Source organism: Myotis brandtii, unplaced genomic scaffold (assembly GCF_000412655.1).
Source record: "Myotis brandtii unplaced genomic scaffold, ASM41265v1 scaffold847, whole genome shotgun sequence".
Lineage (NCBI taxonomy): Eukaryota > Metazoa > Chordata > Mammalia > Chiroptera > Vespertilionidae > Myotis > Myotis brandtii.
Genome location: NW_005371441.1, coordinates 662,003 through 680,641, shown reverse-complemented (window position 1 = coordinate 680,641; position 18,639 = coordinate 662,003). Strand labels below are relative to the sequence as shown.

Genomic DNA, 18,639 nt, shown 5'->3' with positions numbered 1-18,639 from the left:
ACACACACACACACACACACACACACACACACACACACACACACGGGGACGGCTGCACTGAGCCTCTGCTGCCAGACTGTGGCCATCAGTAGGACATCCACTGGGGGCTCCCGGACTGAGGGGCAGGCTTGGCTGAGGGAACCCCATCCCCCAGTGCACGAATTTCGTGCACCGGGCCTCTAGTATATATATATATAGTTTGTACTAGCTACTGTTTAAGGCATTCACTGGGGGGTCTTGAAGATATACTCTATGGATAAAGGGAAACTACTGTATATTCTTTTAACCCACAGAAACTTATTTCATTGTAAAACTCTATCCCTTCCACCCCCCAAAATTAACTCTCATATAACACACTTTAAACCACTGCAATCAATTGTACTTGGAATCCTTTGATATTCAGGATCCCATTTTTAGGCCCCAAATTGAGCCTAACTGTACATCTGTGTTCAAGCCTTATGTACTAGCAAACTCCAGTCTACAGATGCAACAAACTATTAGGAAACCACAGGCACTTTCTTGAGAAAATGGAGAGACATCGCCCCCTGCTGTACAGTTTAATTCATTAACAGCGTTCTGAGGGACGCAATTGTGCACATGGAATACGAACTGAAGTTTTTTTTTTGAAAGAACTGAATCTTATTTAAAATAAAAACTCCTTAAAATCTTTGGACACCTATCCTACATGATACATAGCAGTCTGAAAACTTCAACACTCAGCACAAGCTAATGGTAACTGGCCCAATCGCATCTCAACATTAAATGTTGAAATCTTAACTCCCTGATATTTCTGGTAAAAGTTCAGGCATAAAAACAGATGATTAAAAACAAAAACAACAACAAAAAACAAAACAGTGGCTAGATGATGTGTGCTTTTCAAGTCCCTGAGAGTGTCACTGTAGTAATAGTCCCATTCAACTTATTCCCCATGATTGTCTGAGGAACAAGGGATTGGCCAGAAAATAGTTGTCCCCTTCCCTTAAACAGAAATCCTTAAGTCAGAAATACTGTTTCCTAAAGGCATGCAATTTCATAGTCATAGGTCAGCTGTCACTGGTGAAATAAGTCAAGCTTCTCTCTCTCCCTCTCTCTCTCTCTCTCTCTCTCTCTCCTTTCTCAAATGTACAATTTAGAAAGAGAGCCTGATGTCCTATTTCTCACAGACACAGGCCCCATCTCTCTCCCTTGATGAGACTGGCAAGCCAATAGATAATTATTGAATCCTTGTCATATGCTAAGTTCTGGGCTAAGGGGTTCACATAGATTTGGTCAGATACATCTCCCAACAACCCTGTGAAGTAGACAGTATTGTTTATGTATATTATACACGTGGGGAAACAGGCTTATAAGGCTTCTAGCTTGCCTCTGATATACAGGTGCTGAGTGGAGGAACAGCTGTAGCACCTAGGCTGTGGACTTGAGAGTCTGTGCTCTAATCATTATGTATTATTGACAAATATCCTGTCTTCTTGAAAAAAATGCATAAGGTATGCAGAGAAAGGGCTGGACAATGTGACCAGAGATTTTGAATTGGGATCCCTGTCTTGACCACTTGTTACAGGGAGAAACGGATTCTGAAGGAATAACTCTCTAGCCAGGATTCCGTCATGTCCTCTAGGTGGCGATAGTCTCCATAACTAAACCTGGAAATTACTAAGTAAGGCAATGGGGAATGTTCAAAATTGTGTGGTGTTTGTTTTTGTTTTTTTCGAGTGGGGGCGAGCACCCTATAATTGTGCTAAGAACGAAAGGTAGAAAAGCAACCTTAAAACATCCTATGTGACACTTTAGTGTTATAATAATACAAACCTTAGAGATCATCCACCCAAAGCTACGCTTGCCAGGTTCATATGGGCAGAACCCGTAGCAGAAAGAGGACTAGAAGTCTCTTCTAATTCCCAACTCACTGCTGTTTTTTTAAAGAAGGACTGTTCTTTATGATACACAGGCCAAGATTTAATCACATAGTGTTTTTTTTAACTTATTAAGATTTTTATTGATAGTTGAAAACCTGTATTTTTCCTATAGAATACTATATTAAAATTTCTCTTTGACATATTTGCTATTATTTTCTGTCAATGTCTTCAGATTTAAATACTGCAAAGCAAATTAATTCAGAGAGTACATTATTATACTCCTGTTGGGAGGTCTAAGTATCATTCATGCTGAGTAAAAGGATAATATTTAAATTTGTACTCTATCATCATTATTTATAAACATATTTAAGTAAAAATATTTTAAAAACAAAACATCCACTCTATGAATGAACTTAAATGGTCAAAATTAGTCATTTGTTTGCAATTACACATTTTTCCTCTGTAATAGTTGGTGGCCAGATTTTCAGGGTAGCTCACAAAAGTCTAGTAAGTCCCTACTGTGGCTCCAATATTTACATTTGTAATGAAAATGGTCTGAGAATGAATATTAATGTAATGCTACAAATGGAAAGTAATGGGTTAATATTAGGTTACAGAGTTCCATGTCTGGATGCTAGGTGGCAATATTGAACTAGAACAGCTCAGTTATTTGCCAAGTCAAAGATTTCTATGAGGGACGTTTACATAATGACTGATCCTATCACAAATATTCACATACGCTCTGTCTTCAATTTGTTTATTTATTTTGGCCTTTAACACTACTGTGATTTTAGCTCCAAAGGAAATTATGACTAAGAAAAATATTGATAGCTCACAGTGTGCCAGTTTTTAAGATCTAAAGAGGAAAAATATACATGAACTCGTTAACACTCATGGCTCAGAAATATGAGTTCTGCCTCTTTCACAATTTGGTGGTTGACTATGGGTCAGTCTCTCAAATTCTTCGGGCTGGCTTCAGTTTCTCATTTTTAAAGGGTAAGCCATGAGCAAATGTAATCAAGCTTAATCAATTAGAAATGAGACTGTATCGCTCTTAGCCTGTAAATCTGTTTGGGCCTCAGTTCTCCCTAATTCAGACTGATACCCTGGTGGGGTCGAGTTCACTGAACACTTGCTCAAGACACTTGCAGCAATATCAGCAACTTCCCCTGGATGGTAAGAACACCCGAGTGTATTCTCTTGTTACCCTCATGCTAAAACTTTCACTTTCATTTCACCTTGAGTACTTACTATCATAAACTTCTGAGATACACTAACCAGGTCTCCACAAAATGCAACTTTAATATAAAATAACTCTAACAAACATCTTCTAAAAATTAAGTTTCTCAAATACATATGTTTGGTAGGAAACAAATTGACTTGTCAGCATACCTGCCTACAAGAAATAAAGAGGGGAAGGCAAACAGGCAAGCTGCTATTTAAAGGAGAAGTTATTAATTTCTTTAAAGAGCGGGTATTGGAACAAGTCATACTGATTGGAAAGAATTAATGAAAATCATTCTAATCTGGAATAAGTGACAACCCATTTGAATGACACACATTACTTTTTTCACCAGCTCCCAAATAGTCATTGCTATTTATGTTTTTTCTTAGCAACGGGACTGGTATAAATATTTTTTCGTGTTGTTGGAAGGGGATTAGTAAAAATCAGAGCACACCTGCATTTTTTTTAAGTAACAGGAAATACACTAAAGAAGAACGACTGGGGGAGTGTTTGCATCTTAGTCCAACTCCACGGGCAGGTCATCTACAAGGATTTAAAGGTCATGAGGTTCCTCAATGTCTTACCTTTTGGTTTTTCTTCCCTTTGTTCCCTAGGCTACTCAGTTATAAAAATTCTTTTATGAAGGGCAAGAGCAATGATTCGAGTGTGCCAAAATCTGTGGTTTTAGACTAAAAATGCACCAAGGCCTCACTGTGGCCCTTCTTTTAACTGATTTGACACCAACTCTCTGGTGTGTGGCCATGAGAAAACAATGCAGGTGGTTCGTCTTTGCAGAACTAAAACATATTGCGAAGCTGGCCAGGAGGGCATGTCATCTCCTGTCCCTGCCTCGGGGACGTGGAGAGTCCTTGAAACATAGCAACTATGGAGCTGCTTGGCCCTCAATGCCATCATAGAAAAATCTCTCAAGAAGATGCCAACAGATCAGGAAACTGAAAATTACTGAAGAATCATTCAGAGGTTCATTTGTTATGTATATGACATATGGCAGCTGAAGAATGATTCTGAGGTGACATTCAAAATATGTAACAACCAGAATTCAGGAACTAAATTCAGGCCAGAGTCCTGAAGACCCTCTCATTACTTCATTGTTGGGGTGGGGGGCAGGTGCACCTGAGGGCGGCGCAGAAGGCAGTATAGATGTGTTCCACTATTTTAACCACTAGTACAGCTGGACTGTGTCAACTGGGTGTGTGCTGGCCCTGGGTTTATAGAAACCTCTCATCCACTACACAGGGGACCAGATGTCTCTTATTCTCTCTCGGAGGAAGCCTCAGAGTATTAGTATCTTGCTATCCCAAACTCAAAGGGGGAAAAGTCTTTAATTTATAGGTGGAAAGATTGTGGCTGAAGGCAAACAAACTAACGGTAATTCAATTTTCAGAAATACGTTCTACTTTAATTAACGTGCCTACAGTCATGGGACCAAGGCCCATAGTTTCTGAGAAGTCGTGCATTTAAATGAATCAAACAGTTGGGAAGTCAAGATGATATAACCTGATAACAGCAGTTAAGTGGGCTCTTTGGGGTAAGCCTTTTGTTTGTGGTGTATCTGTGTTTAAGAAGAACAAAGATAAAAATGTCCTCATCTAAGTCCTCAGGCCCACACCCTCGATGTTGACCTGCGATGTGCTGAGCTTGGCATCTGGGATCTGAGTTAGTGTCGGTTCCCGATCCCAGGATGGATGACATGTGGCCTGGGCTCACTGATACTCTTCCCAGATGCTGGGACAAGGCTGTATTCATCTTATTTGACAACTAGGTGTCTCCAGGATTCAGTCAGTCTTTTATCTCGTACTATGTTTCATACACACACACACACACACACACACACACACACACGTGCAACATGCATGCTCTTGTGCCATACAAGATCAAGCCAAAGAGGTAAAATAACAAAGAATAATGTAAACCTTTTCATCAAAGGAGTCTCATTTAGGATAAGATCCCACTTTGCATAAAGACCAGAGCTTCTCTTGTCTTATGGAACTAAAAACTGATCACATCGGGTTTCTTTAAATTCCTTAAATTCTTTAAATTGTTAAAAGGGCAAAGGAAGACCTAGTTTCCCAAACCGACTATTTAGGGTTTATTATGCATCTGGTTTTTCAAACCACATTCCTGCTGAGGAGACACAGGCAGGCACACCTTGAGGTTGTCGGTCATGTCCCTGCCTCTAGGTACATGGGGATTTATCTCTAGATGAGAGAGCTGGGAGACTGAGGTGGCATCCCCAGCCATCTTCCTCCAGTGCAACACCGGGGGTGGGAGGGCACCTTATGGAACAGAATCCAGGGCTCCTCCAGGCAAAGACCAGTTTACTTGGGCATGGGTACCTGCCAAGGACCCAGGTGTGGTGTGAGGCCGCTGCCTGGCTGTGGAATTTGAGGCAGCGGGCTCTATTTGAAGAGCCTTTTGGCTGCTCCTCACTTCTCCAAGGCAGAAGGCTGCCTCCCATTTCAGATGACAGAATGAAACAATAAACAGATGAGTGAATAAATATGCAAGGCTTAGGAGAATAGGAAGGAAACACACAATCTCATTTGTCTTTCCTCTCAGGATAAAATAATAATGACAAAAGGAATGGATTTCTGAAAGTAATTGTATTTATCGTGATACTGCGGGCAACCTTGGTAATTGCTTTGCTGCATCCTCTTTCTTGCTTCTATTTGGAAACCCCTGCACTCACCAGGATAAAATCATAACTGTATTTTCAATTTGCTCTCTATCTATTCTATTTGCCAGGATTTTGTTCGCCAGAGTGCTTTTGTCAACTGGAAATAGAGCCAGAGATACTTCATTGCACGATGGTTCCTTCACCGCTTCACGTTTCCATCAATGGACCCCAGACATGCAAAACCTATGCATTAGTTCACCCCAGCAACATGCTCATCAGCAACAAGGCTGATGGACACAGTGCCAATTTCACATTCCAAAGGCAGGAAAAATGGAACCATCAGCCTTTAAAACATGGCAACTTTATGTTTGGACCTGAGGCTCAAGGTTTGGGCATTCGTATCTGATGGCTCTAACCTTGCTTTGTGAGCCAGGGGGACTTCCCTTCCTTAACAAAAGAGATGACTTCACTCCTGTATTTCCAGAGTCCTTTTCAAGGTGACTAACGCTAGAAACAGGGAAGCACGTGCTTACAGTTACCTGGGTCTTTGTAGATACTGAGCACACCCTTGAAGTAATGAGGTAAAAATCTTTCCAGTAACAGCAGCACATCTTCCAGCTCTTCGAGGATCCCCACAAGCAGGAAGTTTTCATTCACGTTCAGTTTTGCTCTTTCCAGGGCCCACTCACCAGGCTCCCTTTATGGACAGAACAATGATTTTTAAATCAGAGATTCATTTTTGAGATGCAGCAACAACATGCTGAAAGTGTATCGCTTCACCCACCGCCCTCATGTGCATAAGTCCACATCCCATTTCTTCAAGGACCAGCCCTGATGTAGGCACCTCCAGCAGCTTGCCCTGCTCCTTCCGGCCGGCACCCTTGCCCTTGCCCCCAACACCTTCTCACTGCTAACCCTCTCACCAGTGTGTAACACCTAGCTCAGGGCCTTGAACTTTGTTGGAAGAAGGCTACAGGCACATGGAGTTAGGTCCTAGCCCTAATAAACATTGACCAAGGAGTGATTTGAATAGCTTTTTATTATGAGGACCAAACAGAAGCAATGAGATAAAGATAGAAGTGTTGAAATGTGAAATTCATTGACATAGTATTTCTGTAGGACTCAGAATAGGGGTCGGGTCATGTCTGCTAATCATCTTATTTTTTTTAAAAAAAGTTTAAGACTGTTTTTTGAAATTATAGGAGGACCCCTCCCCCCCCAATCTCATTTATAGAGCAGATCTCATAGAACACTGACACTTCTAGCCCAGGAATTCTGACCATGAACAAACTTTTGTGTTATGGTCAACTCAACACCACAGCAATACACATAACAATGAAGTAGTAATCGTGTGGCAGCAACAAGTACAGTGAATGAGCTGTGACTTGGAACCAGCTCTCTGCCCCTGATCTCTTCAGGAACACAGTGACCTTCTAATTCATGTCTCTCTGGGGAAAAGTGCTGCTCCTGATAATAGGGTTTATTTTCCATCAAGCAAAGATGGTATTCATTGTCACTACTATTTCTTCTCCAGGCTGCACATTTGTCCAGCACAATAAATTGCAACTGTAACTAGAACAGAATCACCTTTGAGATGGTTACAAAGGCCTGCTCCAGACCCAGAGACTGATGAGATAAGGATTTCTAACAAGTACCCTGGGAATGCTGATGCAGGACGTGGGCCCTTAGATCTGAGTAAGTCCCCCTCTAAAGAGGGAAATCACTAGAAAGCACTTCCCTCTCTTTCTACCAAGTATGTCTCATGAGAGATACCATCAAATTATGGGTGTGAGCATCCAATGTTTCAGACCCAATTAGACATGCCACACAGGCCAGGACAGCTGTGGATGGGGTGCAGTCACTGTGGAGGAGCAGGCTGGTGCTCACCACTGGTCCTTACTATCTCGTGGCTCCGTAGCAACAGCTGCTTAACACACAGTCTAAAAAAACACTATGGTTGGCATTTCAGTGGGGTTGTCCCAAGGCCTCTGTCAGAACTGGTTAATTTTTTTTTATTTGCAGGACATTCAGAGTCTCAAATGAGATCTTCAAAGATTAACAGTCCATATTAACTGAATTCCAGGAGGTTGAGAGACAAGAGATTGTGCCCCTGTTCTCCCCATGAGCATGCCATGAGCTTTCGTCTTTACCTGCATCTGGGATGCTGTCCACAGAAGTACGGGATAATGTAAAATAGCCTGGGGTTGGAACACTCGGGATAGTTTTCGAGAATACACTCATTGATATCCTAGAAGAGAAAACACCGCAGTGAGATTCTGTAGCCTTGGCAAGTGCCTTGTCAAACGCCACACACTGTAAGAAAAATTGATGCATAATTACTTGAGCAAGACTACCAGTAAGATGTTGAGAACTCGTAAATTTCATGAGAATGCTTTCTTTCCCCTCACACCATCCTGTCCCACTGGTCAGGTGCACACCTGGTCAGAGCCTTTCAGAGAGTGTGGTTCTGGTGAGGAAACGGCATCTCCGCATTTCCCATAGGCCGGAAGTCTTAGCTCTGTCACAAGCATCTAGCCTTTGTGGCTTATTGTGGCCCCAGCAGTTACCAGCCAACTGGTAGGTATACAGTTGACACTTAACACATATTTGTGGGATGAATTCAGCATGACTTAATTCTTAATTCATTAATCAGAGATCCCTGTACAGCAGCCCCATAGAAATGTCTTTCCCTGTGTATCCATACATCCAAAAATCATTATTACGTCCTCCAATAGTCACATAAAGGGTCTGTCCACCTTGGGGTGGCTGTAAATAACTTCTAATGTTATATTATGTTAGAAAGTGACAGGATGTTTGTATACACACATTGTCTCACTTTCAAGGGCAACAATTATGATGACCAGATTTTCTATTTCTCTTCCATGAGGTTAATTAAATATGTGTCTGTGAGCATTACAAGAGTTTACCATGGCTTAAAGGAGTGAATAGAAGGGCTACACAACAACTTCTATCAAGGCAGATTACACTGATACTTAGATCAGACACTGGTTCTTAGGTTAAATCTAAGGAGAAAAGATAACCCAATTTACAAACACACCAACAGCTATGGATGTTTTTCCATAGACAATACTGTCAAGAAAAACTAAGAAAGGATGTAACTCACAAATATGGTCATGTGGTTGATGGGAGTTTATCAGTCATTTGAAGCCACTATATCTGATATGATGGGGGTAGGTGGTCATTACCAATTTTTTATTTAAGTTGGAAATAAGAAAAATATAAATTAAACTTTTTTTTACAATAATCTCCTTTTCCCCCCTCACGCTTCTTTGGTTTATATATTGATTCATTAAATGCCACAATTACACTAACAAATTCACTGGAACAAACAGATCCAGCAAGAAACATACTCGAAGCATTTGAGTCTACCGTGGAAAGCAGAGGAGCACAGTTCGCAGACAGGAACATACAACTGCTTCTCCACTGATGTCCTGATAAACCCATAGTAAGTTGAAAATATCGTAAGTCGAAATGCATGCAGCCCAGCTGATGTGGCTCAGCGGTTGAGCATTGACCCATGCACCAAGAAGAGGGCGCCAGTTTGATTCCTGGTCAGTGCATATGCCTGGGTTGCAGGCTTAAACCCTAGTGGGGACCATGCAGGAGGCAACCAATGGATGTTTCTCTCTCATTGATGCTTCTCTCTCTCTCCCTCCTTCTCTCTAAAAATCAATAAAAAATCTTTAAAAGATGCATGCAATACACCGAACCTGCAAGCACCATTGCTTGGGCTGCTTACCTTACATATGCTCAGAGACTTACATTAGCTGTAGTTGGGCAAAGTCATCTCACTGCCACTGCCCAGAATCACAAGAGAGTATCATATATGGTGTATCACTAGCCCGGGAAGAGATCAAAATTCAAAATTCAAAGTATGGTTCCTATTGAATGCCTCATTGTGTGGCTTAGAGCTGGCAGGAGCTGGCAGAGGACATCCTCTGGCTGAGGTGGGGGTGGGGAGGGCTGAGGAGCTGCAGGGGCCTAAGGAGACCAGTTCCCTATTGGGATCCACAAATAACCTCACAAGGTCAATTTATGGGAAGACACAAATTCCTAGTTTAAGAAGCTCCGTTAACAATTCTTTTCTTAGAACAAGGCATGTCCCAGGGGATTTGAGAGCTTTCCAATTGAGCCCATTAGGCTGATGAATGGTGTTGGCCACAACTATTCTGTGCCATAGGAGGACATAAATAAAAGATGACTCAGGTGTAAGATCAAGTGGAAGCTGTAAAGATCCACACATTTGTCTGCCTCAAGCTTAGCCACTCAAGGACGAGGGGTAGCAGGAAAGTGCTCCTGGCCACTCACACAGTCCATTCTTACTGGAACCCCGACCATCAGCGAGTGACCTTTCAGCGTCCTGGGAAACTGAATGGGACAAGTGTCTACACAGCTGCTCTTACAGGGTTCTGCTCTGACAGGCAGCGTCCGGTCCCCCTCCCCCCTTCAGTTTCCCTTGGTGTTAATGGTTTTATCTTTGGCATAAGGCTTCGCTATGCTGTGTTGTTTTACAATCACCTTTTTATATTCAAGTTCTCTTAGTATTTATCCAGAGAGTGTTCTATATATGCAGCTGATTCTGACTGTAGGGCCCATAGGGCCCAGGAAGTCTGGTCTCTCTAACTGGATCCTGCAGTTAAAGAGCATCTTATGAAAAAAAATATATTTAAGAAAACAGTTTTCCTTTTCTCCTTCCTAGGGTTCAGATTGTTGAGAGTTCTTCTCTTCTCTCTACCTTACCCTTTAAGAAAAAAGGGGGCTACTTTGGTTAAAAGGGGAAGAGTAGGTTTCTCATGTGTTCAATAGTGCCAAATGCTGTGTAGGATGTATATTCTAAATGTCAAAAAAATCTTTAAAAATACATGGCATCTCTTATTAAGAAGAAATTCAATTTATTGTAATTTTGGTCTCTAGTGTCAATTTCTCAGTTACTGTAGTTTTCATTATCTGTTGTGAATGAATAAAGCTCTTTGGGCTGCTAAAAAGCTGGGGTATCATACCAACATGGCTTTCAGGAAGGCGCACTGCTCTGCCCCTCCGCCCTCCCCCCCACCGGTGGGGTGCTGGGCAGGTTTCCCAAATTTAGCTCTCTGGCCTTTCTGAAAGCCACACCTGCTGGGCCAATGCTGTTCCAGGCTTTGGGGTGGGAAGGGCTGCCAAGTATGCAGAATTTCGCCAGATTGTGTGGTTATTTTATTAGGTGGATAAATGTCTACAGATTCTAGCGTAAAAACACTGAGCCCAGCCCAGTTTTGTGAAAACATTAGCAAAGGTAAAAGTGGAATACATTATCAGTCACTAGGTCTCATAATTATAGTTTTTTTGGCTAATCATCATGTTCCTTCCTTCTACATGTGATGTCTGGAACATTAGCACAAAGAATGTCTGTCTGTAAGCGGAGGTTAGCTCCAGTGGAAGTTACTTAAGAAACCATTTGGATACACTAAATTTTATACAAATGGGACATTTTATGAGAGTCTATCTTGACAAAAAGTTTGGGGCATATATTTTATACAATCATCAATTATGAGGACTGTATTCAGTGATTAGTTGAAGGAATAGTGAGGAAAAAGAGGTCAAGTAGGGTCATTTCTTTAATGCTATTGGTTAGAAATAAAATACAAGATAGAACTTTTACCTGGGATTCTAATTTTAAATTTGTGACTAGAATTTTCTTGCATAGTTTACATCTGTGATGCCAAAATATGATCTAGTGTAATTTCATTTTAGAGATTCTTAATTTGGGTAGCTCAAAATTGGTTGCTCATTATGTTCAAACAATTCAATCTGAAGTCTTCAACAAACCAAAGCCAAGTTTCTTTAATTATATTATGAATTGAGGCATCTACTATATACAAGGTCTCATGGTAAGCACTAGGTCCCAAGTATCTGACAAATAATTGCACCTATCTTCCTTTATTTGTAGTTTATAATATGCAATCTTACTAACATTTATATAAAATATCTTCTTGGTAGCTGGTTCCCTTTATTTGTATGCGGTTTCTGTTTTTATTAATGTTTTTGCCTTATATTAAAATATGAGAGTGAGAATGAATCTTCTACTCAAAATCAGCCTACAGGCCAAACATTGTAAGCACATAAAAAATAAAATCTAATACCAAGAAAGATAGGCAGCAAAATCTACTGTTGGAACATTAATTCATTCCAGATGGCTTTAAGGAACAACCTGACAAAGACTTTAAAATAAGTATGTCTAGGATGTTGAAAAGATAAAAGAATGAATAACTTCCTTTCAAAAAAAAGGACACGAAATTATGAAATAAAAACATGAAACAAGAACATGAGGATATTAAAAAAGAATTAATTATAAATCTTAAAAATGAAAAATATGGGCATCAAAATAAAAATTTAAGAAATAAATAGATTTAAAGAGAAAATTTGTGAATTAGAAAGTAGTCATGAAGAACTGACCAAAAATGTAATTTAGAGAGATTAGATAGATGATAGGTAGAGAGATAGAGCAGCAAAGGGATATGGAAAAAGAGATTGTGAAGTTCCAACAGTCAGTAGGAGTTCCTGAAAAAGAGAACGGTGAACTGGTAAGGAAGAAATATTTAAGTGAATATTCTAAAAACAGTATGTGATTTGTTAGGCTAAAAGTGTGCTATGAGTACTGAACAAAATAAACAAAGTTAAATTTATACCCAAGTACTTTCAAGTGAAACTTCAGGATACCAAGGGAAAGGAAGAAAAGGAGATGACCAATGAAGGAACCATAATTAGGCTGATAGCAGATTTCTTTCACCTCCCTCCCTCCCTCCCTCCCTCCCTCCTTCTCTCCCTCTCCTTCTGTTCTTCCCTAGTGGTTTTGTGGTTACTACCATCTGGACTCCTGGCATTAAGTGCAGAACCAGTTCTTATTTGTAGTTCTTACCCTGTGGGAACAATGAGACTATTACAGATCTGGTTACCAAGCAGCAAGAATCTCATTCACTTCCTACTTGAGGCTGTGGCTTTCCAGACTCTCTAGGTCCACAGACTCTGATAAAGCCATATTTTCCACTGAGAGGTCAGAGATTGTTTTGTTCAGCGTCCTTTGCTTGGCCCTTAAGGCACTGAGCCTGGTTCTGGCTTCCACATCGACAGAGAGCACTTTTAGTCCCTTTGCCTCGCAGGAGCCTGGCTGCCATTGCCCAATCCTGAGCCAGAACCCAGCTGGCCTGCGACTTTTCCACTGCGCATCATCCTGGTACTGCTCCAGGCATGGGGATGCTCTTCTTATTTTTTAACCTGGTAAATCCTTTGTATTTCCTGGTTTAATATTTTATCTATCATTGCTATGTGAAATCACTACCCCATGTTAATGTGGTCCTGTGTGGGTTCTTGATGCTTTTTTCCTACAGGAAGGTCTATCGGAAGAAATACCAAGTGCAGAGGTGTGGATAACGGGTATACGTAATGCACCTTGCTAAGTTGAAGGAAAGAAGCTCCAGGTAATGTCAAGTCTGTGCAAAGCAAGGTCATATGCTTGTTAAAATTGATCATTTCTGCTTCACGAGTATGTCAGAGAGCATAGGGCCAATGCACAGGTTAAGCCAGACGTCAAAAGTGTGATTCCTTCAGTTGATCTCTTGGAGGAATCACACTTTTGATGTCTGGCTTAAACATATAAGCATAACCAATGGACATAAGACACTGGGGGGTAGGGGAGGCCGGGGGAATGTCAGGCGGGGGGAGGGAGACATATGTAATACTCTTTGTAATACTTTAAGCAATAAAACAAATTTTTTTTTAAAAAGTGTGATTCCTAAGAATTCTTACAAACCTTGCAAGACATTAATATATTGTAGTAGTGACTTTATTATATTGGTGTTGTTTTGAATCTGTTCATCGCTTCAAGTATGTTGCCAAAAGTTTCAGTATTTGAAGTACGCCGTGAATACAAAAATGGCATAATCTTTGCTTTGCATATTCTTCGTGTGTATTACACAGACTCTCAACTTCTGCAAGAAAAGCTTCATGCGTCCTCTCTGTTTTATGGTACCCACCCAGGGTCAGGCAGGTGCTCTCTGATAGCTCATAAAAGTAGCCTTTGAAGATGATGAAATTTTCATTTGAACTGCACTTTGCCAATGTCTAGCACATCACCATGGGAATTGGATAAAAGCTTTCAGAAGACGGTACTGTTTTGCAGTAAACAACATTATAAAAAATTCACCAGCAGAGCAAAATCAGAGATGCAAGAACTGATAAATTTTATTCAAAAAGCACTTAAATGATAGTGTAGATAAAAATATATCATTACGGATACTTAATTTTAGCAGACATCTGCACAACGGAAATGTCATTAAACGACCTATAAACTACTGCCTGCTAGCAAAGGTGCATTCCAGATGTGGGCTCCACTTAGAGGATAAATGACTTTGGGATTTGGGGATTCTAGGCCCAGAAAACACCATGTGGCTGGACCTCTGCCACTAGCAGCTCTGCTGTGAGCCCAGAGAGCGCTGTCTTGGTTGACCAGGCACAGAATAGCCTCCTGAGACTAGGCCTCTTCGGCCTGGTGCATTCAGCCCGATGCAGAGATGGCAGCAGCCTTTGCAGAGGGGGCTATGCTGACAATATTTGGAAGCATAAGCCCATAGGATGATTGTCCTTATAATATGAGTAATACTGAGATGCTGACTGTACCTTTAAAATAAGAGGGTCAGGTTTATGGAGAGGCCCACCCCCTTTCCTTCCTATCTAGTCACATAGAAAATGGACCATTCTATGGGCTTTCTGTGGATGTGGCAAGGTGGTATCACTTGAATGAATTGCCAGTGGATCCTATGGGGTCTACAACTGACCATTCTAAATCTTAATATAACCATGGAAATGCATTTTGACTTCTGACTGCTCTCTAGGTGACACTAGAAGGAAAAGATGATGGTATAAGTTAGACCAGAGATCAGAAGGACCAGTGGAGATTTTACTTAAAAGCTGAATTATGAAGGAGAAAGAAATGAATCATTACCTCGAAGCTGTTCATTTCACCAGCTAAAGGAATCCCAGGAGGTAGGCTGGATCTCAACACTGTCTAGTGTTTCCTGGAGGCAGGACTGAGCCAAAAAAAAACCAGGCTCAAACAGATCTTCTCAACCAGCGCGAACCTTTGTGCGCGTAAGAATGGCAAGAATTCCTGGGAAACCAAGTATTTCCTTTAAGGGTATTATACCATAAAAATTATTTATGACCCCTTTGGGCCACACAAGTTTCTAAAAGCCACAGAAACTGCTTAGTCTCAAAGAATTTTGATGATTTTGCCTTCACAGCTGAAGAGGTTCAGAGTTCCTTTTCCTTTCTTTCAAGTCCAATAGTCTAATTGTTTTGGCTTAAGAGGCCAAAGTAAACCACAAAAGTCACACTTTCAGCTTCTGGTTATCCAGGGTATAAACAGCATGTTTGTGGATTTGTTTAGGCTCAAAGCCTCTTTTCTCTGCGGCTTCATATTCCCAACTCAGAAAGTCATAAGGGATTCACAATAGATTTAATAAAGAGAAGTTGAAACTAAATAGTCAGAATAATTATTTTAGGTTCACTGGGAATTTCAGTTTCTTAAACTGACTAAGACTTGTCTTGGTGATGGAGATTTACCGGATCGTTCTCTCTTTTATGGATATTTGAAATTTTCCATAATGTATAGTAAAAAGCAGACCAAAAAATTCAAGAAACTCTGAGTCTAGTTGTGTTCCCACACATGCCTCAACTTTTTTCTGCCTTCTTTTTTACCTGGGCCTTTTTTTAATGTAGTTCATTTGTTCATTCATTCAAATTTGATCTTTCATTGCTTTAAGGCTTCTTAGACTTTTTTCCAGGGGGTAGGAGGTCCCTATGAAGCCTTAGACTTTCACTTTTATAATGTTCTAGCTGAAGTTGGTCTAGAGTCCTCATTTCTGACCTTGTCATTGGCTCTGCTTCTTGGATTCTTTCTGCTCTAGAATGAAATACAACAACATAGAATGCAAGGGGGGGTGGGATGGGACCCTACAAAATCAAGCCCTTTATTATGCTGATTACTGAGATCTCTCTCAGAGCTTCCTAATAGGCTGTTCTCTCATATTTTCATTATGTACATCTGTGTTTAAGGGTACAACCAACATAAAACCAAATTCCTATCCTTTAAGGGTTGTATTATAATAGTTTTTCTTTTATTACCTTTTCCTTTCTCTTACTCATGTTCTCTCCCTTTTTAAAATTTATCAGCTGCCCACGATCAGACCAAGTCTCTATAAATAATAAAAACATTCAAATCACTATAAAACTTTCCACATATATAAGTATAGTATTTATTGAAATAAGGAACTATTAAAAGTTTCCCAGATCATCTGTCTTTTGAATCTATAAAATTGAGAATGAAAGGCAAAGAAAAGCAAATATTTTATAAACTCAATTTAAAATGGATGAGTGTCACACCAATAATGAAGAGGTCAATTCCAAAGACTGGGTGTATAAATCTGTTTATCATTTAGACACACATGTGAAAGAATCTGGTGAAAAATGAATCAAACATATTTGGGAGGGAGGCTATTTCTCTCTCTCTCTCTCTCTCTCTCTCTCCATGAACAATTTATTAAGCCGCATCAACTATACTAAGTTAGGGGGTTAGAACCAATTCTTTGTAATGATCAGTATAAACACTGTCAACCTCAAGGGGTAACAATCAATAAAAGTAACAAGTTCTGGAGTAGTTCTTCAACCCTGCTTTTACTGGGCTCCCAATGCATGCTGGGCACTGTGTTATCTGGTCCCTGACTGGTTCCCCAGGAGTTCACGTTCAAGAGCAGAGGTAGCCAGCACCACCGCCCACAGAGCCTGTCAGGGAACCTGAGTGCATGAATGGGGCCCTGTGCCGCATACACTGCCTGAGTGGAGAAGCCTGGAGCAAACTGGAAAGCACATTTCCTGTCTCCGGGCCGGTGCTACTCAGCTAAAGGCAACCACTGCCACCGGAATGTGTGCCAGGGTTGCCCCATTTTCAAGAGAAGCTGGAAATGTGGAGTTTCGTGTGAAATCTCTGAATTTGTAAATGTTAGTACCAAAACAAAACAAAAATTGTGAGTGAGACATCTGAGATTTTACTGCCTATATCTTCTAGGATTTTTATGGTTTCATGACTTACATTTAAGTGTTTTACCCATTTTGAGTTTATTCTTATGTATGGTGTAAGTTGGTGGTCTAGTTTCATTTTTTTGCATGTACCTGTCCAATTTTCCTAGCACCACTTATTGAATAGACTGTCTTTACTCTACTGTATGTTCTTTCCTCCTTTGACAAATATTAATTGACCATAGAGGTGTGGGTTGATTTCTAGGCTCTCTGTTCTTTTCCATTGATCTATATGACTGTTTTTATGCCAGCACCGATGATATATCTGACAAGGGGTTAATTTCCAAAATATACAAAGAACTTATACAATTCAACACCAGGAAGACAAATAATCCAATTTAAAAAATGGGCAAAAGGCCTGAATAGACACTTTTCCAAAGAGGACATACAGATGGCCAATAGACATTATGAAAAGATACTCAGTGTCACTAATCATCAGAGAAATACAAATTAAAACCATAATGAAATATCACCTCACACCTGTCAGAATGGCTACCATCAATAAACCAACAAACAAGTACTGGTGCGGATGTAGAGAAAAGGGAACCCTTGTGCACTGCTGGTATGGAATGCAAATTGGTGTAACCACTGTGGAAAACAGTATGGAGTTTCCTCCAAAAATTAAAAATGGAATTGCCTTCTGACCCAGCAATCCCACTTCTGGGAATATATCCTAAGAACCCCAAAACACCAATCAGAAAGAATATATGCACCCCTATGTTCATAGCAGTGTTGTGTATGATAGCTAAGATCTGGAAACAGCCCAAGTGCCCATCAGTAGATGAGTAGATAAAAAAGCTGCGGTACATTTACACCATGGAATACTATGCAGCTAACTTCTGTGACAGCATGGATAGATCTAGAGATTATTATGCTAAGCAAAATAAGAGAAAGACAAATACCATATGATCTCACTTATATGTAGAATCTAATGAACAAAATAAACTGATGAACAAAATAGAACCAGAAACATGGATATATGATACAGCCTAACAGATGTTAGAGGGGAGGAGGGTGAGGGGGACAGGGTGAAGTGAAGAGAATAGCCAAAGAACATATGTGCTTAGCCCATAGACACAGACAACAGTGTGGTGAGGGCCAGAGGGAGGGGAGGGTGGGATCTGGGTGGAGTTGAACAAAGGTGGGGGGGGATGGGGGACATCTATAATAATGTTAACAATAAAAATAAAATATAATTTAAAAAATTGTGAAACATAACATGTCTGCAGGTCAAATATATGACCCACAATTTTTCAGTTCGTGCCCCACTGTCTTTAGACACAGCCATTTCAAATTTGGGTAGCCCCTGAAGAAATACATTATTTGCTGTCCTATGTGTCTGACAAGAAAAATGTTGGCAGATAAAGAACAAGTGGGATTTGTAATGAGGCTGGATCATATAAGAGGTAACTGTGGGACAGAGAAGAAAACACTGGAACTGGCATCAGATGACCTGGGTTTGAGTCTTGGTCTCTTATTAACCTGTTGGATTGTGATGAGCAAGGTACTTCACCATTTTGAGCATTAATTTCCTCACCTATAAAATAAGGATAGTAATACCTCTTTCACGGGATGACTGCAGTAATTAAAGAAAATATACTTGAAAAAGCTTCATAAACTACCAAGAGAACTGCAGGAGTGATTAGGTGGTTTGGATTTTGAACATGTTGATTAAGGGCTCTGAAGGATTCAGCCCCATTGGATACAATGGTCATGGCAATGCAAGGGCTTGATGGTTCAACTCACCCCTGCAGGAAAACATCCTGCTGGTGGGGACAGGAAGGAGAGCT

General features: G+C 40.5%; 1 protein-coding gene across 1 annotated transcript in view; it reads right to left on the bottom strand.

Moving 5' to 3' along the window:
* Positions 1-18,639, bottom strand: part of UST (uronyl-2-sulfotransferase) — a 280,713-nt gene that overhangs the window by 45,182 nt on the left and 216,892 nt on the right. The window contains exons 6-7 of the mRNA XM_005884691.2: positions 7,870-7,967; positions 6,259-6,416 (exon numbers count right to left, since the gene is read on the bottom strand). Of these exons, the coding sequence (XP_005884753.1) occupies positions 6,259-6,416; positions 7,870-7,967 (256 nt within the window). The remainder of the gene's footprint in view (positions 1-6,258; positions 6,417-7,869; positions 7,968-18,639) is intronic.